At 47.5% G+C, this 22,347-nt stretch overlaps 1 protein-coding gene across 1 annotated transcript in view; it reads left to right on the forward strand.

Annotated features, from left to right (window-relative positions):
• Window positions 1-321: 321 nt before the first annotated feature.
• Window positions 322-22,347, forward strand: part of GLP2R (glucagon like peptide 2 receptor) — a 52,016-nt gene continuing 29,990 nt past the window's right edge. The window contains exons 1-5 of the mRNA XM_029928677.1: window positions 322-420; window positions 7,430-7,517; window positions 9,502-9,606; window positions 13,690-13,811; window positions 20,570-20,676. Coding sequence (XP_029784537.1) covers window positions 322-420; window positions 7,430-7,517; window positions 9,502-9,606; window positions 13,690-13,811; window positions 20,570-20,676 — 521 coding nt within the window. The remainder of the gene's footprint in view (window positions 421-7,429; window positions 7,518-9,501; window positions 9,607-13,689; window positions 13,812-20,569; window positions 20,677-22,347) is intronic.

The following is a 22,347-nucleotide window of genomic DNA, read 5'->3' on the forward strand; positions in this document are numbered from 1 at the left end:
TGGGGTGGGGGCCGGGCGGGGGCTGAGCCGCTGCTGCTGAGAAACCCGGAGATTCGGTAGGTGGCTCTAGAGCGGGTCGGACGCTTCTCCGCCCCGCGTGCGCGGGGTTTGTGCAAACAGTTCCCCCAGCGCGCGCTGTGCAGGGAGGAATGCAGGAGGAGGCCGCCTGTGGGACATCTCGGACCTTTCTAGAAGCGCGCCCGCACTTGTGAGGTCGCGGCAAGGAAGGGGAGGCCAGCACCGAGCGGGGCGGCACCCCGGAGAAGGCAGCGGGGTCCCCCACCCAGGCGGGGTCCCCCACCCGGAGTCCACTCGCTGCCCATGGGCACCCCTGTGGCCCGGGGGGCCAGGCCTCTCTCCGCCTCCAGGAAGCGCGCGCCCCCGGTCTTCGCCCTGCTGCTGCTGGTGTGCATCAAGCAAGTAAGAGGCGTTCTGACTGTTATTGTTAACACTGATTGCTGTTGGGGCCACTCTTGTAACTTTTCCGATGGGAGAAGCAGTGCGGGCTCTGGTAGGCAATTTGGAAAAAGTCAGGCAGAACTGAGGCAGTCGTGATGAACCACAGCACAGAGCATCCCTGTGCATCCTTGGGGCATGTTTTCTGCAAATCCATGTTCTATGCACGCTTCTATGCAGCTGAAATCGCTATGTAGAAAGTGTTTTGAATTCCAGTTTCCCCTTGACATCATTTATATGAGCATTTCTCAAGGTCAATGTGAACTCTGTCAATAACTTGTAAGGGGCACCTGCGGGGCACAGTCGGTTGGGTGTCTGACTTTGGCTCAGGTCAAGATCTCAAGGTTCATGGGTTCGAGCCCCGCATCGGACTCTGTGTTGATGGCTCAGAGCCTAGAGCCTGTCTTCGGATTCTGTGTCTCCCTCTCTCTCTCTACCCATCCACTGCTCACTCTCTCTCTCTCTCAAAAATAAGCTTAAAACTTTTTTTTAAAATAGCATATAAACTTGTCAGCCCCTTTGTCTGCTTTGTCATTTTCTCAGGCCTGAGTATTTAGGTTGATGGACAGTGGGGGTTTTTTTCTCCTCTTCTTTCCTTTCTCTTTTTCCTTCCTTCTCAGTATGAAAATATAAAATACACACTGGTTAAGAAAATAAATGCACGAAATCCGAAGAAACATAAGCACCAGCTACATATAAACCCCTGTATTCCCACCCCCCCCCAGACCCCAGGAATCACCCTCATTCGCTTTGGGGGGCTTGTACTTTCAGACGTTTTTCTGCCATTTATTTACATAGAGTTTTTTTTTTAAACATAAGATCAGACTATACATATTATCTCTCAACCTGCTTTCATCTTAACGAAATACACTAAGAGCTAACACAAGCTAACGCTGGCATTGAACGCTCACGGGTGCTCTCTAGGGCCGGTGCCCAGCATGCCCCGCATATTAACTCATTTCAGGCTGTCAGCAGCCCCGGGAGGGAGGCCCTGCTGTGAATCTCACTTGCCGATGAGAACGCTTTTCTGTGTCAGTAAGGATGGCCCTGTGGCGTGATGTTTAAGGGCTTCAAGGTTGTGTTTTTAAAAAAATTTTTAATGTTTTATTTAGAGAGAGAGAGAGAGCAAGCAGGGGAGGGGCAGAAAGATCAGGAGAGGCAGAATCTGAAGCAGGCTCCAGGCTCCGAGCTGTCAGCACAGAGCCCGATGCAGGGCTGAAACCCACGGACTGCAAAATCATGACCTGAGCTGAAGATGGATGCTTAACTGAGCCACCCAGGTTCAGCCACCCAGCCAGCCCCGAGGTTGTCCTATAATGTATGTAACCATTCTCTTGGCGGGGTGTGGGGGTAGCATTCTGGTAGCTTCTTTCATTCTTATCCAGAGAGCAGACTTTTGCCCCTTTCCGTTTGGAAATTCCATTTTTATACTGGGCCTGGACGCCAAGGAGCCCCAGGCCCATTCAGCTGAGTAATGAAAATGCCTTATGAAGGCTTCTCTTCTTCCTGGGGTGCGTGGGCAGAGCTCCTGCCTGTGGGTGGCCTTGGGATTCTAAATCCCTCCTCTGCCCCCATAACACGCAGGGCCATGTCCCCGACCTTGTGAGTGTGCACCTCGTCAGGCTTTCTTTGGTGCTAACCCGGGACCAGACAGGCAGAAAACACCCACCAAATTCTCTGCGTCCGACTCCGCCCAGAGACTGCCTTCAGGCCCTCACAGACCGTGGATGGGAGCCCAGTGGCAGGTTCCATGGAATTCCTGCCGTGGGGCCAGCCTCTGGGCGGCCACCAGCGTGCTCCTGAGTGCCTGCAGGCTGCTGGGCGAGTCCGCACAGAACTCACATCCTCGCTTCAGTTTTCTGTACATTGTGTGTTAAACCTGAATACAGAGCTGCCTGGCCTCGTTCTACACACGATCACGCAGCGATCCTGCTCACCGGGCGCCGGTCACTACTGGGGCGCTTTGCATTTTATCATACGTTGTCTCGCTAAGTCTCCATCACGAGCCTCGGACGGAAGTGTTAGTACTGAACCCATTTTACAGTTGGGGAAATTAAGGTTTGTGGGAGTTAGAGAGTTGCCTGTGATTATGCAGCTTGTGAACACTGGAGCCACGGAGTCCGTCCGTGGCCTTTGAAGTCCTGTGTTCTCACTTCCCGAGCGTTCCTCTGGAAGCTGTTGACCCGTGGAATACATATATATGACGGAAGCAGGGTCTCAGGCCGGCTTATGACGCTGACAAAGCCACACCTCGGCTCTATCACTTGGCATTTTCATAATCAGTACTGTCCCCCAAGTGAGCAATGTCCCCCGTCTGCCACCCCCATCTCATTCCAGAACCTCTTCCCTCTGTCTGTCCTTCAGCGTGCGTCTATAACCCCGATGCTCCCCCCCCCGCCGTGGTTCTCGGTCTTGAAATCCCATATTTTTCCTCCAGATGTTTACAGGACAAGGCTTTACATAGACTTTCATGATGGATTTTGCTCACAGACACTTACACAGCCCGGGATATAAATGACCGTGGCATGTTTTCTGTCAGGAAGTCTTCATAAAATTCACTTAATGAGAAATTCTCAGGGATAGTTTAGTTTCGAAATTCAAGCAGGTCTATCCCCCACCCCCTACCCACTCATTTAAGTGAATTAGCCATTGCTTTGGCTTCCAAACACTTAAGCTCTCTATCGAAGGCTCTTCGAGAAGCGAATCTGACTCTTTCGTGCGTTGCTGATGAGAGTGGAAAAAGATGGATATTTTTAAATTAAAAAAAGTTTGGCGAGGACAGTTTGGCAGTACGTTATCAAAGCCCTTAAAAATATGTATGCCCTATGACCCAGGAATTCCAACTGAGAGAATTTCTCCTAAGAGAATGAAGATGTGTTCGAACTTTCAACTGAATATTTTCGGTACGGCATCATTTGTATTAGCAAGCCTCTAAGCCAGCGGAAGGGTTGATGTGGAATTGTATCACATTTATTCATAGAGCATTACATAGTTGTTAAAATGGTCTTCTAGAAGTATGGTTCTTGAAATGGATACATAGTCAGCCTATATCTTCTGGTGAAAACACAAAACAAGATGATTTCCTGGTTTTGGTTACAATAAAAAGGGAAAGAAAAAGAAGAAAGTAAACGGAAGCCATGTGCACAGACAGAAGAGTCCGGAAGTAGATGGTAATTTCTGATATAAGATTATGATTCCACCTTCTGCCCTCCTGTAAGTTTTGTTTGCTTGACAGAGAGGCAGATGCCCTCTTGACCCAAGAATACAATAAAATGTCTTTAAAGCCATCAACAGAAGGTCTTTTTTCCCTTTTCCTCTATCCCTTCTCAGCCAAGTTGGTCACGGATGCAGGTTGTCTGTTAAGGGAAAGAAGAATCGAAATCAAGTAGAGTGTTCCAGTTAGAAAGCACCTATTCGTGTTCTTTCCTTTCCTTAGTTTGTTGGAACCGGGTTGTGATTGAACTTGGATTTGCGCCTCATGTTTTTTGTGTCTTGAGGACAAGTACTTGGAAAAGCAGTCTGAGCTTTCCAGCTCCCTACATTGACCAAATTCAGTGCTTTGTAGATTTCTTCTCTTTTTTTCTTCTCCTTCTCTTTCTCCTCCCTCTCCCCCTCCTTCCCTCCTCATTCTTCCCGTCCTCCCCCTCTCCTCCTCCTCTTCCTCCTTCCCCCTTCCTCTTCCTTCTCCCCCTCTTCCTTCCCCTCTTTCGTCTTCTCCTCCTCTTCCTCCTTCCCCCTTCCTCTTCCTTCTCCCCTCTCTTCCTTCCCCTCTTTCGTCTTCTCCTCCTCCTCTTCCTCCTTCTCCTTCTCTTTCCACTCTTAGCCATGGCCATCAGTCATGACATAAGGCAGAGGAGAGGGTGGTGTTCATCCAGGGACAGGTCGCATGCCTGACTGGTTTTATTGTCTTTTCCTCGGCCAGTTCTGGTGAGGTCCCTGAGGACACAAACAACACTTTATCTAAGAAGGAGTCTTACTTCAGCGGCCTGCAGGATTCTGGAAGCTGACGATTTGGTTATCGACATATTTGCTGAACTTGTGAAAAATAATATAGAGTCAGTTAGGATCCCTTTAGGATGTTTGTTTTCTTTTTTTTTATGTTTTTTATTATTTTTATTTTTGAGAGACAGAGAAAGACAGTGCAAGCAGGGGAGGGTCAGAGAGAGAGGGAGACACAGAATCCGAAGCAGGCTCCAGGCTCTGAGCTGTCAGCACAGAGCCCAACGCAGGGCTCGAACCCACGAACTGTGAGATCATGACCTGAGCCGAAGCCGGATGCTTACCCGACTGAGCCCCCCAGGCGCCCCGAGATGTTTGTTTTCTTAAACAATGTGTTAATAAGCTTCCGTCTTGACTCTTCCGCCACAGCTCAGACACAGAAAATATTAAGAGAGACTGAAAGCTTATTGGAAACTGAAGCCCAGGGATAAATGCTAATGATTCCCTCCTCATTATCATTATTATTATTATTACTTATTGGCTAATCCCATGGTTTCCAGGTCGTGTGCTAAGTTGCCTCTAGGCACCACTGTGAGCTCACAGGGCTGCTGTAAGACGGTCTAATTTTTCCAGGGAAGCCCAGCCATATGTGACATCTGCCAGACCCTGCAAATTACTGGCTCGAGGCAGTTCGTGGTTTCAGCATTAGATCACACACCATTCCCTTGGATGATGTCGTATCTCCACAAAGCTGGAAGGTTTTTGGCAGATGCTGTGATGAGAAGCAAGTAGGACCCAAACATCGGTATGGACATGGCAATGTCCGATCTGATTTGGGAGTTTGTCCAATCTCCAGTAGGCACTAAGTTGCTAGGATACAAATAGTTCTTAAGTTGTTTGGCCCCACCTGCTAGAAGAACGGGACACTGGGTGCTTCTTTTGGCTTTGGGGTGTGGTGGGAAAAGGACGGAGCCATCAAGGGTGCCATGAGTGGAGAAAGTTTGGGAACCCCTAGTCTAACGATGACTACACCAGCTCTTCAAAAAGTTAGTGTGTGATTCACAGACCCCATCATGAATTCCACGGCACTGCGGGATGGCCATGCCAGGCAGAGGATGGAGAAGGTAGACTGGACTAATTACTCAGAAGGTGGAAACTGGCTGCCCATTGGGCTCATAAGTGGTTGGGGTTTTTGTGGGGGGTGAGGGTAAGGGTGGTGGTGGTGGCACCAGCTGTGCGTGTGTGTGTGTGTGTGTGAGTGCCTCTTGGTGGAGCACCTCCCCAGTTTACACTGGGGTTCTCCACTCCCCGTTGTTACACCTGTCTTACCTCATTCTTTCATGCTGTCCACCTGGCCCAAGACAACATTGGAGTTTGTTACCTCTTGTGAGAGGACACAAAGCCTCAAAGCCAAACGAACTGGGTGATCTTATCCCCGATCACATATTTAACCCCTCCTGTGTCATCCCCGCCCCCCAACCCTGCCCCACACCTGTGCTTCTTTCTTTAGGTAGAACTTGGGGGAAACTGAGGACAATAATGCCTGCCCTGTGCTAGGGGCTTATATTCAGAAACGAAAAGACATATGTCAGGCCTCAAGGCATATATGGGGTAGTGAAGGGGGTGGACAATCGAACCCCCAATGGACAGTATGGCGTGATGGGCCATAGGACTTAGTTACGTGTGGAGTCACTAGTTCAAGACTTCAGGGACAGAGGTGGTCAAGCATGGCCAGGAGTCACTAGTCTTGAGTGAACAGGGGCAAACAAGGAGTGAGCCAGGTGAAGACGAAGGTGGATAGGAGGGCCAGACGGAAGAGGAAAGATGCAAAGTTGTAGAAAAGCATGACTGGGGTTGAGAGGCTTGGGCTACGGGTGGTTGAGGTGCGAAGTCAAGTCGACAGGCCGGGAGGGGAGGGTCTTGCGCAGGAGAGGCCTGTGGACCTGTCCCTTTGGGGCAGCGTGGACCAGGTCAGAGGTGGAGGAAACGAGAGGCTTAGGACAGAATCTGGTGCTTAGTTGGATGAGGGGAAAGATGGGGTAAGGAGGAGCTGAGGACAGCTCCTAATTTCTGGTTCATGATTGATGGTGCTGATACTAGGCCACTAGGAGATGAGGCTCTTTGGAAGCAGAGGACGGTGGGGAAAGAATGTCACTTGGCTTTGTATGCCAGCCAATCATACAGTTGTCTTACCTTCAGCAGATTCTAAGTCCTTTAGGGCAGAAGCTATGTCTTGCTCCTTAATGCGCCCTGTCAGTCCCCTCCTTAACGCGAAGCCTAGCACACAGCAGGTGCTCAGCAAAGATGAGCAAATTAAAGAAGAGAAAACCCCTTTAAGGAACTTGTTTTGTTCAAAAGACAAAAGCAGTACAGAGACACAATGAGATGTTGTTAGACAACTCTGAGGTCTGCAAAGCCCAAAAACGTGTGCCGTATTTTGTGTGTGTGTGTGTGTGTGTGTGTGTGTGTGTGTGTGTGCACGCACGCTCATGCACGTGCTGTATTTTTAAGATTCTATGGGAGGGGATAGTTCATGTCAGAAAGAAAAATCTCCCAAGGCCTCAGCTTAGTAGCAGAGCATCTGTCTACCCAGTCTTGACTCTGGACCCATGGGCTGCTAGGTGGGATGGGGCAGATTCTTAAAATTTTTTCCCTAACACAGTATTGGGCCCTGCTTTGCATGATGTTTCTCTCCTTGAGATCCACATAACCTTAGGAACACGCAAATATTCATCTGCCAGGGTGTGGCATTCAGGATGAGCGTGTTGCCTCCTCTTGAAATGTCAAACTCACTTGAAGATTTTGCGGGGGGAAAAGTCTTTCATATTTGTATTAAAGCCAGCATGATCAGATTAGGGAGTGAATGTGAAATCTGTGTGTGCCTCTGTGAGATGAGACAAGAGATGCCAAAGAAGTTCTGTTTCTTGGTGCAGCCATGATGGTCACTTCCGGGGAAGGGCTGAGATCATGGCAAAATGAGAATGGGGCCAGCTCTGCGGCTAACCTGGGGGTCACCGTGGTGTTTTCTGCCCAGGTTACAGGATCCCTCCTTGAGGAGACAACTCGCAAGTGGGCTCAATACAAAGAGAAGTGTTTGAGAGATTTGCTCAAGGAACCTCCTGGTAAGCACGTGTATGAGCTATCTGTGGCTGTGTAACAAATAGCCCCAAAGGTTAGTGGCTCAAAGCAACCATCATCATCATTTATGATCTCTCCCAGTTTCTGTGGGTGAGAAATTCAGACTGGGCACAGTGAAGATGCCTGGTATTGCTCTGTAGGATCTGAAGTTTAGCTGGGAGATTCAATGGCTGGGGGCTGGAACCATCCGAAGGCTTGTTCACACTACATATACATATCATAACTCCCAGCTGAGAGTCTATTGGCTAGAACACTTCCACACGGCCTGTCTACGCCACCTGGGTTCCTCACATCATGGCGGACGGTCTCCCAGGGCAAGGATGACCAGAGACCATGGTGCCTTTTATGATCTAGCCTCAGAAGCTACTTCCTCCATGTTCAGTCAGGTCAGATGGTTACAAAGGCTTACCCAGGTCCAATGGAAGGGGAGAGAGACCCCCCTCACTTATTATAAAAGAGCATATGAAACAAGATATTCGTAGATGTGACTATTTAATGCCATCTGTCACACATACTCACCACCGTGACATGGGCAAGCGCCATAGATTTACCTGGGACTCTGCTGGGTAGGTGGGTGGAAGGAGGTCCTCAGTCTCCCAGCGTATTATCTGAATTTGAGTCTTTAACCTTTCTCTTATCCATGTCTACACTAGATGTAGAGAGTTCTAGCAACTGTGTTAATAGTTTGAACAGTCCATGGCCTCTCTTGAACTCATGTGACTCTTTGAGTGCATCTAGACTCCTTTTTTTAAAAAATCTTTGTAATGATGAAAGCTGGTGCTTCCTTTTCCTCCTGGCTGCTTTCAGATCATCTCATTTAGGGGCCCACAAGAAGACAGGACTCATAAACTCTCTCTTCTTTTTCGGGACCTAAAGCCAGTGCCCGCCTACAAGCCATACCCTTCTCCCTTTCAGTATTTCTTCAGCCCAGGCTGGTAGCAATCAACGCTTGATACCTGTTACAAGGACCACCCCTCACTTGGGGGAATGCTGTTTCTGACATCAAAGTAGGGCAGGTCCTCTTTATTTGGAGTGATGCCGTGAGCACCTCGGCCAGGGGAGCGCTGCCTCACACGGACCATGAGCTGACAATTGGCAGCCAGGTCCAGGAGATGCCCGAGCCAGCTCATAACCTGGCGGATCTGTATCTGTGGGGTCCTGATGCCAGGAACATGGCCACTCAACCTGAGTGGCCCTTGCCGCTCAGTGTTCCAGCCTCAATAGGGAGCAGATAGGAATGATGCTTGGTGCCCAGGAGTGAGGCGTTTGCAATATGGACATTTGGAATCTGGCCTGAAACCCCTCCATTCCATTCCAGGAGGCCCATAAGGCTGCATCGTATGTTTTTATCTTCTCCTCATCAAGTGCCAGGGTGTAAATCATCCCTTGTTTTTGAGATGGTGCAAATATCTGATAATGATTTTTGGATTGGTCTTCACATGGAGAAATACGGCCGAATAGAGGTTGTGTCAGTTACATGCAGCCAAGAACCCTGATTCTGCAGATCCTTCCTCAATCCACTGGCCATCTCACACATCTCACATCACGGCTGTTCCAGGGTCTGATTGATGAAGGCTTGACAAGTCTTTAGGTAATTATGGAACAGAAGGCACTGCCTGAGTCTCCAAGTGTCCTCTTGATCTTGAGTTTGTGTGAGAGTCCAGTCCATGTTCAAATAAACCAACATCAGCATGACGTGCACATTGACATACCTGATGGGTCCCGTGCCAGAGGTCAGGTTGAGCAGACAGAATCACAGTGCTTGGGGCTGCACAAAGCACTCCTTCCTCCCCACACGGTTCCTCAACCTTGACCGTCTGGACAGCGGGACCCCGTGCTAGTTCCTGAGCAGGGGACACCAGCCTCCCATGCCAGAAAGGGGGCTCTGGGCTCCCGGGTGCCTCTACCTCCATCAGTAACGTTGGTGCTCCAACACTTCCATTCATTCGGGACCTTTTCTCTCCACAGGGACCTTTTGTAACGGGACTTTTGATCGATACGTGTGCTGGCCTCATTCTTCTCCAGGAAATGTTTCTGTTCCCTGCCCTTCCTACTTACCTTGGTGGCGTGAAGGTAGTAAGTCTTATTTTACCATTTTCTGAAAGTTTCCTTAAGAGCTGGTCCCTCCTGGGTAGGCCAGCCAGGGAGTAATGAGAGAGAGAGAGAGAGAGAGAGAGAGAGAGAGAGAGAGAGAGAGAGAGCGAGCGAGCGCGAGCTCTAATCTCGCGGCCTTCTAAAGTCCCGCTCCCCACAGAAGTTCCCCTAAGCTGTCAGTAACCCACTTTCCTTCTTCTCTGTGTACCTCCTCTTGTCTTCCCATAATTCTTCTGCTCCAGGATGCTCCACTAATGCAATAGTGCTCTGTTCTTTGAAGCCTGGAGAGTCCAGGCCTGGCTACCACAGAACTTGCTGCAGGGTCATCATGGAGAGGAGTAAACGTTGGGGAGAGATTGGGATGCTCACATCCACAACTTTAAGGTCAGATGGAGAAGAAAGGCATCAAAACTACCCTTGCTAGAGGCCCCTGATTGGCTCAGTTGGTAGAGCATGCAACTCTTGATCTCAGGGTTGTGAGTTTGAGCCCCAATGTTGGGTGTACAGATTACTTAAAAATAAAATCCTGGGGCGCCCAGGTGGCTCAGTTGGTTAAGCATCTGACTTCAGCTCAGGTTATGATCTCACAGTTCATGGGTTTGAGCCCCACACTGGGCTCTGTGCTGACAGCTCAGAGCCTGGAGCCTGCTTCGGATTCTCTCTCTCACTTTCTCTCTCTCCCTCTCTCTGCCTCTCCCCTACTCACATGCACTCTCTCTCTCTCTCAAAAATAAAATAAACATTAAAAAATTTTTAATCTTAAAAAGAATTACCTTTGTAATAGCATTGGAAGGTGGTGCTAGTCAATGGTTTTAAGCCCCCTGGGACTTGAATGGAGTCTTTAGCCACTCAGCTTGCCTCCACCCTGCCTGAAGGAAGTGGCTATTACATAGGACGCCAGGATAATTCTACTGTTCCCGACCAGCCCCAGCAGCCCAGCCTCTTGGTTACTTTATTCTGGAAGGGGACAGAAACAATTACTGGTTAGAACTCTTCTGCCTTTGACCACAGCCCATCCAAGAACAAGTTAAAAAATTACTCTCTTACGCATTTGACTCTTGATCTCAGCTCAGGTCTTGATCTCGGGGTTGTGAGTTCAAACCCCATATTGGGCTCTGCACTGGGTGTGAAGCCAACTTAAAAAAAATCACAAAATTAATGAACAAAGGGGAAAAAAGAGACAAGCCAAGAAACAGTCTTTTAACTATAGAGAACAAACTGGTGGTTACCAGAGGGAAGGTGAGTTGGGGGATGAGTGAAACAGGTGATGAGGATTCAGAGAACACATGTCATGATGAGCACTGAGTAATGTGTAGAACTGTTGATTCACCATATTGTACACCTGAAGCGAATATAACACTATATATTAAGTATATTGGAATTAAAACTTATAAGCTTAATTTATTAAAAAAAATTACTCTCAAAAAACATAAGCAGTTACAAAGTTGCAGGCAAAACCAAGTGGGAACGGGTTTCTTCGAGAACACCCAGGTAGGAGGGTGATGTTTTGTATTTAATGTCAGCTCAGTAAATCTTCAGTGAAAACTTGGCTTCGATTTTCTGAGGCCTCTATCACAAAGAGAGAGTTTCCAAGGAAGAGAGATGCACATCTCGAGGAAAGCTAGTAGCATATTCTATGGAATGGTGGTCTGGTCAAATCCATCTGGAGGTGACCCAGAAGACACGAGGATGTGACGTCTAAAGGAAGATACTAGAGTTTGCTGGACCAGAGAGTCTGGGTAGTGGGGGCAAGCCAGCCTAGCGGGGTGAGGAGGAGCACATCCTCTGGGACTTTGGGCAAGTGTCCAAGCCCTCCGAGCTGTGGCTTTCTTGCCTGCAAAGTGACAGCAGTGACTTTTAAGGCCCTGCTGGGGATTGAATGAAAAGGCAGGTGCACAGTCAACAGCATGGTAGGCACTTCGTAAATGGAACTGAAGCTGAGACCAAAGTCAGGCCCTTGGATTCCTGAAGGTCTTAAGACCCCGAATGTCCATGGGCTTCAAGGGCACATGGAACGGCCACCCCCACCCGTTTTTCCCAAGAGCTAAACACGCAGGTCCATTCCACTGGAAGGGGAAAAGTGGTCCAAAACCAAACTTACAAAGAAGTTGAGTTAAAGGCTTTTTAAAAAATGGGATCTGGGTTTCTAGAGGGTCCCAAAGAGAGTGTGATTCGCAGAAGGTGGGCAGTTACTCTTCTGATTAACATCCTGTGCGTTAAATCTTAGAATCTCAGAGGGGTCCATGGAAGTGAAGAGAAAACTCGGAGGCAGAGGAGGGGCTTAGAGAAGGAAGAAGGAGAAAAATCCGGATGGGAAAAGACCAGAGGAAAAAGAGCTACAATGGGAGGGTGTGGGTGTGACGGTGGACATGGGCTGTAATGGTGCCCGGCAGTTAGTGAGGCCGGGGCTCGATGGCAAGGTTTCGACCTTCCTCTGGAGGGAGAGATCCTCAGGAGGCAGGAAGGCACTGAGGCCTGAGAAGGACATAACAGGACTTGTGCTTTGGGGATATGAAGTTGACAGGAGAAGGAGGAGCGGGTGGAGAGGCGAGTTTGGAAGCTACCTGCAGGGATCCGGAGAAAACCACGAGGGTGTAGACGCAGGCAGAGGCGAGAAGCTGGAGGGAAGAGGAACAAGGAAGAAAAATACTGAATGTGGAACCATCAAGACTTGTGAGAGAAAGCAGGAGGTGAGGGACAGAGTCCTAATGTGCTCTCACTCGCCAGCCTCTGGGGGTGGCAGGGGAACCCCCCCCCCACTGCTCACACACAAAGAGCAAAGAGGAGGGAGTGGCTGCTGGGAACGGGAAAGAGAGGTCAGGTCAGACTTTCCAGGGCTTTGTGGGGCCACGGAAGGGCCCCGACTTGTTTTCAGATGGCCCTTGGAAGATTTGGGGTAAGGCACGATGTGGTGTGATTATCATGTTACCCATAGACCATGAGAAGGGGCTAGAGTATTGGAGGCATTTGCAATAATGAGAGAGAGAGAGAGAGAGAGAGAGAGAGAGAGAGAGGGAGAGAAAGAAGGGCAGCTCCAGGGAGGAGGAGAAGGTGAAAGGTGAAAGGTGGTGCTCAGACTCCAGGTACATTCGAAGGCACAGCGGATGACAGGCTTGGCTGATGGGCCAGATGAAGGGTAGGGGACACAGAGACAAACCAAGGATGACTCCAAGGCTTGGGGCCCCAGGCCTGGGAAGACGGGTCTGCATCAACAGAGGCAGGAAATGTGCAAGGGGTGAAGGTCTGGGGAGAAGATGGAGAGCTGGGTTTGGGATGCGCCTCAAGGAGCCCTTCGGCTGGGCAGATGGAGGCTCCCCACGGGAATATCGGTCCATCACAGCCAGTGCATAGTTACCGTCTGCCCCCTATGTGCGGGCCTGGGTCCAGGAAGTCCGGCCAGTTGCCATTTTTCATTTGCACGTCCAGTTGCCAGGGGTCCAGGTGGGAGGAGACCCCTTCGGGGAAGGATCCCGGGACCGGATGTGGCTGGGCCACATCAATCATCATCGTGGGAGAGCACTGGCCTGTCCCTTGCACACTCGCGCGCGCACACACATGCGCACACTCATTTATCCCTCCCCCCCAATTGCAGAGGGTGCGTACCATTACTGCCCTCAACTCTTGATGAAGAAACCGGAAGTCTCAGGGAGTGGAAGGACCATGAACTCAAGGCCACAAGGCTTGTAGGGGGCCCAGCAAGCTGTGTCCACCCCTCTCTCTTCTTGGTGGCACAGCCTCTTCAACCCCGCGGATGCGAGGGCCCTGCAGCGGGTCTCCCAGCTGGCCTGTGCGTCTCTGAGTCACCAGGGACTATCCTGGCTCCCGGCACTTGGGGTAAACACAGCAGAAGTGAGCGGCCTTGGTTTGTTACGAAATGTAGAGGCTTCCGTGTTTTCCTTTCCATCCCAAATAAACAGCGGGGATGCTAATGAGACCGAAAGGGAAATGCAAATCCCTTTTCCCTGGGATTTTCCACAGCTTTGCGGTGAGGGCCTCACCACGTGCTGGGGAATGGGCTGCGGCGCTCTGACCTTTCCCCCAGAGCTCTGTTTACTTTTTCAGAAAACTCAGGAAGGGCCTACAGACGCTGCCTGGCCCAGGGCACCTGGGAGACGCTGGAGAATTCCACAGACATTTGGCAGGATGATTCTGAATGCTCCCAGCAGCACAGTTCCGAACAGAACGTGAGTCTGCTTGGCCCGGTGATGATGGGGTCCCCCTCCGCCCACCCCCTATCAGGGCCCCCTCCCCCATTGGCTTTGGGGACCACACAAAGAGCCTTCCCCTGAAGCTAGTCTGCTCCAGACTCACCTGGGGAAAGGCCATGGTCACACAACAGCCGACCTCTGGCTGCTTTTCAGGCTGAATTTCTTTTCACAGCTTGGGGTGACAGGCGGACCCCCTGAGGACCCCCAGTTTCTCACCCCTGGCCCAGTACTGGGGGTGCCCAAAGTGCTGACACACTGTGAGCCCTTCATAAATCCCGAAGGAATGGTTTCACAGATTCTTTAAAAAGTTTTTTTGGTGTTTATTTATTTTTGAGGGAGAGAGACAGAACATGAGCAGGGGAGGGGTGGAGAGAGAGGGAGACACAGAATCGGAAGCAGGCTCCAGGCTCTGAGTTGTCAGCACAGAGCCTGACTCGGGGCTTGAACTCACCAACTGTAAGATCATGACCTGAACTGAAGTCGGAAACTTAACCGACTGAGCCACCCAGGGGCCTCTGTTCTCCGTGTTAAGAGTCTCTTATGGTTTGCCTCCCTCTGCATTTTTATCTTATTTTTGCTTCCCTTCCTGTATGTTCACTGTTGTGTTTCTCAAATTCCACATATATGTGAAATCATATGACATTATGACACTGGACTTTTGAAGATGCCTCAAAGAACTTTGTTCTAGAATGTCACACAAGCTGGATTTGTCTGTTTCCTCGGGATGTTATTAAGTGCACTCCCTTGTCTTCTATATCTCCCGTGGCCTAGAAGTTGGGTTTAGAGGCTGGGTAAGACTCAAGCTAATCCTCATCGGTGCTGATTACTTCGTCCAGCACTACATCCGGGAAACGAGAATGTCAGGTGTCACACTACAGTGGTGGTCCGTGTGATCACGTGGTCTAGGTGGTGACAGCCAGGTCTCTCCGCGGGAAAGGCGCTTTTTCCTTTTGTATTTGGTCACTCTTTGGTAGGACGTTGGGACCCTGAATCTTAATCCCTAAGAAACCTGTATTCGTGTTTCAACCTTCACGGGTGTTGCTTGCTTGAACTGATTCGCGCTTCTCCTTTCCTCTACATTTACTAGCTGGCGTTCTGAGAAGATTCCTTCCCTTCCTTCTGGTTTTGGGTATCGCTATGAACTCACAAATTGCTTTATTCACTTATACTTATTATTTTAATGATCAATGCTTTTCTAAATTTAGCTAGCGAAATCCCTCCAAACTGACTATCACGTCCTTTTGTGATAATCTCGTTAGTCTTGGAGCATTTCCTTATTTTCTGGCACAGGATGACAGTCCCAGACCATCTCGTGTTTTCCCCGGGCCCAAATCAGCTAGTTCTCCAAAGAGTTCTGGATTCTCTAAGTGGAGGAAGGTTATTAAAAAACCAAAGTCTGATTGCCTGGTGCGTTTACTGTCACTACGGCTAGGATCTTTGTAGTTATACAGATTTAAGAAAAAAATGCCCCATTTGCAGCAATTTTTTTCCTTAGACTGTGTTCCATGCTCAGAGTCCTACGTTCATAATGACTTGAAGTGATTATTTTCTCTATGTGGTCATGTTACTGATTGGATACATGGTTTTATTCAATTATTCCTATTAGTGTTAAGGATTTACCTTTTTCTTCTCTCTTTGCCTTCTCCTCTCTTTTGTTTTATTTATAATCAATAAGTATTGATAGGGTTCAAAAGCCAAGACTATATAAAAAATGTTTGGTCAGAGAAACTGTGTTCCTATCATTCTTTCTACCGTTTCTGTCTGTCCTCTGTAGATAACTATTTTTATGATTTTCTGGCTTATCTTTTCCTCCTCTTTTTCTTTTCTTCTTCTTTCCTTTTTATCAGATTATAATGTAAAGCTTGTGTTTCTTTTTGCAAAACTAAGCAAACATGTAAATACATTGTTTTATCAATTTTCTTACATAAAAGGCAATATATCTGATAGCCTGATAGGCATTCTAATCTTGCTTTTTCACTTAACTGCATGTCCTAGGAATTACTCTATATCAGCACCTAGAAACAGTTCTCTCTTTTTCTTTCACAGCTGCGTAGTACTCTACCCTGGGCATCTATTATACTTGATTCAGCCACTCTCCTGTGGCCACTGAAATTCTTTCCAATCTTTTATTGCTAATGATGCCACCTTGAACAACCTTTATACGTATGTTGTTCATATTTGTGACGGTATGTCTTTGGGAAGATTCCCAGGAATGGGTTCGCTAGATTAGAAGGTAGATGCATATATAACGTGTTAACTATCGCCAAATTCCCCTCCATGGGAACTCTGCCCTCCCCACGCCCCACCGCCTTCAATGTCCGAGAATACCTATCTTCTCAGTGCGTGCTTATTTCACACTCTGATTATAAAGCATTTCGTAAAGATGTCTAAGTGACTTGAGAGTCACCTGCTGGTGCTGAGAATGGCCTGGGTGTTCTGGGGTCACCAGGGAAGTAACAGGTGTTACTGGGGGTCTGAACGTAGAGGGCAGTTTAAGACAGTCCTCTGAAGGAGTGCTGTTAAACCACTGTGCTGGGTGTTTTTGGTGCCGCCCGCATCCCCTGGCCCTCGCCAATTCAGTACACAATTGTCTAACTTCTCGCCGTTAGTGCATGCATTTCTTCGCTGGTTCTCTGGTTCTTGGAGCCTACTTAGTCCCAAGACAGGCCGGAAGCCCCAGGGAATTCGCCCACCACAGAGTCGCCCTTAACCAATGGACTGGCCAGAATTGGTATATAAACGCCCAACATCCTCTCAACCTTGGAGCGATTAGTTCTGAGGTTTTCAGAACTTCCCCAGTGGGATTAAGCCCCAGCTGCTCACAGGGGTAATGGTCTTGATAACCCACTGTTTATTTTTCTAACATCTCCCTTCCCCTACTGATGGTTTGTTCACTTTCCACGGACAGGGCTTGCATTCCGTCCTTGTCTCCGGATCTGCTTCTGCGGGGACTCAGACGGAGACACAGACGAATAAAAAACGAGAAATTCCTCAAATTTGTGTCCAGAAAGCATAAGACACTGACATGTTTTTAAAAATAATCATTCAGGGGGCGCCTGGGTGGCTCAGTTGGTTAAGCATCCGGCTTCAGCTCAGTTCATGATCTCACGGTTCGTGGGCTCAAGCCCCGCGTCGGAGTCTGCTTCGGATTCTGTATTTCTCTCTCTCTCTCTGACCCTCCCCTGCTCACGCTGTCTCTCAAAAATAAATAAAAAACATTTAAAAATCTTTAAAAATAATCATTTAGAAACTATCAGGCTATTTTGTTAAATGTGTTAGCCTCATAGAGCCAATAAAATAAATGATGATCAAATGACTCACAGAGGTCTGTGTATGCCACTTGGATCATCAACTTAAAGAAATCAGGCCACTCTGTGTGTAGAACACTAAACATTTTCTGCTTTCAAGATACTTAGAGTCTATCTAGAAATACAAGACCAGTGCAAATAACACATTAATGAATCATATAACTGATGCCCCATTTTGTGAAGCAGACCACAGCATGTGAGAGTTCAGAGTTGACAACACACAGAGAGGCATTCAAGGAGGACTTCTTGTGAGGGGTAGGCTGGTGCTGGCTTTAGAAGTGTAGACTGAGTTTCGAGGAGAAGAGAAGCCAACAAGAGCATTAGAGACGAGATGGGATTATAGAGATCCTGATGGGGTACATAGAAAATAATTCTAGATAGAGATATGGTTGGACTTTATTTGGAAAGACTCAAAAGTGACACAGAGATTTCTGCATCCGGATCACCATTACAAGAAAATGTGAGAGAAAATCCTTGACCTAAAAAGGCATGTATGCCACATGGAATTTGTTTCAATATAAAGGAACATAGAACACCGGAAATGGTAAATATGAAGGCCAAATTTTTAATCTTATTTTTTACATCTTTTAAAAGATAAGTAAATAGGTATTTACTTATCTCTAAATCTCTAAAAAGAGATTCAGTCGGCTCTCAGCACCAATAAGGGTACCTATTTACTTATCTCTAAATCTCTAAGAAGAGATTCAGTCGGTTAAGCATCCAACCTCGGCTCAGGTCATGATCTCACAGTTCTTGGGTTCGAGCCCCGCGTCTGACTCTGTGCTGACAGCTCAGAGCCTGGAGCCTGCTTCAGATTCTGTGTCTCCCTCTCTCTCTGCACCTCCCCTGCTCAACCTCTGTCTCTCTCTCAAAAATAAATAAACATTTGAAAGATGTTTTAAAGATAACTGATTAAAGCAAAAATAGTAACAATATATTATGAGGTCTAATATATGTACAAGTAGAATGTTCAGAAATGGCACAGAGGCCAGCATGAGGGACACGGCCGCATGATAAGTTAAAGATGTCTACTGTATATATGAGAGCAACCACTAAAAAGCAAAAGAAAGAGGTGCAGCTAGTATGTCATTGAAGGAAAAAATGGAACTAAAAAATGCTCTGAAACCAAAATGAGGAAAGAGGACAAGGAAAAGATGGGACAAAGATTTAAACTACATAATCCCATTAAATGTAAATGATCTAAACACTAATTAAAAGACAGAAATTCTCAGGTTGGATTAAGATGATAAAACAAAACAAAATAAAACCCAACTATATTCTATCTGCAGGACCCAGGTGGTTGATTTTTGACAAAAGGGTCAAGGCAATTCAGGGTGGAAAAGAATAATCCTACCGAAAAATAGCACCAGGACAATTGGATGAAAAAACAAACCAACCCTGAAATTTGACCCTTGCTTCTCACCATGAGTGAAAGTCAACCAGGAAAGGATCATAGACCGAAATTTAAGAGTTTATTGTACTAACCTTCTAGGGAAAAAATATTAAGGCCCTTGCTCAGGTAAATATTTTTTTGAGAGAGAGTGAGTGCAAAGTAGGGGAGAAACAGAGGGAGAGAGAAAGAGGGAATCTTCAGCATCGAACCTGACATAGGGCTTGATCTCACCACCCTGAGCTCATGACCTGAGCCTAATTCAAGAGTCAGACGTTTAACTGAATGGAACATCCAGGTGCTCCAAGACTTTTAAAACAGGGCACAAAAAGCACAACTATATAAAAAAGTTGAGAAAGTGAACATCACAGTTAGAAAAAAAAAACACTTCTGCTCTCTAAAGACACTTAAAAAAAAATTAAAAGGCAAGCCACAGAATGGGAGGACATGCTCGCCAAACACTTATCCGACAAGAGATTTATACCTACAATATATAAGGAACATTTACAATTCAACATTAAGGCAAACAATCCAATTTAAAAGATGGCCAAATATCTGGACAGATACTACACCAAATAAGATACACGGATGGAATAGAAGCACATGAAATGATTCTCAACACCATTAGTCATTAGAGGAATTCAAGGTAAAACCACTAGATCCTACTGCATACCTATTAGAATGGCTAAAACTTAAAATACTGATTATATGAAGTGTTCGTAGAATCTAGGGCAGCTAGAACTCTTAATCCATTGCCTGTGGAAACATAAGTTGATACAATTTATTTAGAAAACAGTTTGGCAGTTTGTTAAGAGGTTAAAACATACATCGTTCGATCCCGCCATTCTATTTCTACATATTTATCTGAGAGAAATAAAAACCTTTGTCCACATAAAGACTTAGACTGAAATTTTCATAGCAGCTTTATTGGTGAAAGTCAAACTCTGAAAACAACTCAAATGTCCATCAGTGGGTGAGTGGATAAATAAATTGTGGTATATTCACAATGGAATACTACTCAGCAATAAAAAATAGACTATTGGTATATGATACAATGTGGCTGAATCTCAAAATAATTATTCTGAGGGAAATAAGCCTGATTAAAAAATAGAGTGCATATCATAGGATTCCATTTATATAAAATTTTTAAAAATTGAAATTAATCTCTAATGACAGGAAGCAGAGCAGTGTTTATTTGGGCATAGGATGGTAGGAGGGAATGAGAGGGATGTATTATAAAAGATCACAAGGAAACCTTTAGGAGGTTATAGAAATGTTCATTATATTGAATGTGGTGATGAAATCACAGGTATATTTGTATCTAAATTCATCAAGGTTAATTCTTTAATTATGTACAGTTTATGGTACATGGGGTATACTTCAATAAAGCTGATAAAAGTGTTATGTGGAGAAGTTCAAGGCCTGATTGAGCAGGTAATACATATTCCCTGTGGGTTCTTGTACAAAAATGTATTGAGAAACACAATTTTGATGGCGGTTAGCATGACGGATTGAGTGAGAAGGTTGGTTTCCACTGGAAAATCACAACACAGACTTTCCAGTAAATTACGCCCTGTTCACAACCGGGCTACCCAGAGACTCAGGGAACATATTCCGCTGTTTAACTGGGTCTCCATCTAAGGGGCCATGAATGAAAAGTTACTTTAGCGGGGGCCCCATCTTCCAGAGAAAGGGACTTCTCTACTCTAGGGACAGCGTGTCCAGGGACAAGGAACCTGTCCTTATTTCTAAGGCACCCTCTTGTTCTGGGCACAGCCCTTCCATAATATTGTGAATCTCGGTGCATCAACGCTGGGCTATGGCACAAGCCAGGAGGGTGGGAACCCCAGTGGGCTCATCAACTCCTCAAGGCTCTTTGGCCTCCAAGTGTGCCAGAGAACAGGCTAAGCACCCTACTAGGGCTCCACAAGGCTACAGCACCTGCCCAGAGCCTGGGTCATCCTGGGAATGGAGCTCGTGTTGGAGACCATAGCTTCCTGGCTTGGGGGTCAGATCTGCTCTTTGTCTGTGCGCAGGTGGAACACCATTCCTTGCTGTCGACCCTGCAGCTGCTGTACACCGTGGGGTACTCCCTCTCTGTCATCTCCCTCCTCTTGGCGCTCACCCTCCTCTTGTTTCTTCGGTGAGTGGAACTTCTGGGGGCACATCTTCAGGCATATGCCCTGGGGTTTGCTCATTGGCTCCCTCAAGAAGGCAGAAGACTGGGCTGAATGATGTCATGGCCCATCAGCGTGGGAAGGGATCGACCCCACATGGGAAAGGGACAGCAGCGGTCCAGTGAGGAGCACTGGGCCACTGCAGGTCATGCAGCGCTGCTCCAGCCGGACTCGGGGTCTTAACTCTGGCTTAGCCACTTTGGGATTGGATAACCTCCTGTGTGCCCAGCCCTATTGGAGGCACGCTTTTTGCAGAAGAAATGAAGAAACTTGTCCAAAGCCAATTCGGGAGTGGTAGAGCTGTGATTTTAACCCAGGGCCCTCAGACTCCAACTGGCTATTAATCATTTGGATGCTCTCTTGGTGCTGGGCATTGTTCTAAACACGTTGCATGCATTAAGCTGTTTAAATGTCTTCCTAATCAGAACTGAGGTTAATTCTAGTCCTACAAGATTAGCATTATTGTTACCCCATTTCATAAATAAGTTGACTGAACTATGGAGAGATCAAGTAACTTCCCCAGTGTCACACAGCCGGTGAGTGATGGGGCCAGGTTCGCAACGAGGCAGTCCGAAGCCTGAGCGTTTTCATTCCCTCACACTATCTTTCAGAATCCAAAGCCTGAGTGCATTTTACTAAGCCATGTTTTCAGAAATCACCCAAGTGAGATGTTTCTGAATGCCCTAAGGAGCCCTCCAAGCCTGCCCTTGGCCTCCCCCATTGGGGAACATAACTGAGTGTGATGTGGCAGAATGAGCATTTGGCACAGATGCAGGAGACCTGGATGTGGAGACCTGGATGCTAGTTCCAGAGCAGGTCCCCACACGGGCTCCTGTACCCCCAGGTCTGACCCTCAGCCCCAAGATGTTCTGTGGTTACGACCATATACCCCATCTAGAGAACAATTCTTGAGCGGAGGGAGAATCCCGTAGCCTGTACGCCCTGCTGTCCATGACCTCCTCCACTCACCTTCCCAAAGCCCCAGAAGCAAGCCAGGAGAAGTAACTCCCCAGCTAAGTAACTGCTTTAGCTAAGCCTAGGTGGACCAGATATCCATGTTGCCTCTAGTGCTGGAAAGAGCAAGATCCAGTCCCTGCCCTTGAGTGGCACCCAGTCTAATTAGGGAGAAGGATGCATAAGTAAAAGAACACCTGCCTCAAGGACTGTTTAGAAATGTAAAAAGTAGTAGTAACTTAAAGCCGGGCTGGTGTGTGCGGCATGGGGGGCACGGGCGGGCTGTGAGGGCACAGGGACGGAAGAGGGTCCTTTTGTCTAGAGAGATCAAGGACACAGTTTGACACCAGCCAGTAGAAAAAAGGAGTCTGCAGGTGGGTGAGGAGGGAGATAATGAGAGCTGACATTTTCTGGGCACTTACTGTGTTAGTAGTTTGCATCCAAAACTAGATTGTTACAACTGCAATCCTTGAAGTAAGCGGTCTTGTCCTTACAGGCAGTAGAGCCCTGGCGCGCCGTGCTTTGGCCTCAGAGCCTCTGGGTCTGAATCTCAGCTCCACCACTTACTTCTCCAGGACTCTGGACAGCTGACTTAACCCTTCTGCCTCCATCTCTCAATTTTTACTCAATGTGTAAATGTTATCCCCATTTTCCAGATGAGGGAAATGAGGCACAGAGAAAAT

Source organism: Suricata suricatta, chromosome 17 (assembly GCF_006229205.1).
Source record: "Suricata suricatta isolate VVHF042 chromosome 17, meerkat_22Aug2017_6uvM2_HiC, whole genome shotgun sequence".
In the NCBI taxonomy this organism is placed as follows: domain Eukaryota; kingdom Metazoa; phylum Chordata; class Mammalia; order Carnivora; family Herpestidae; genus Suricata; species Suricata suricatta.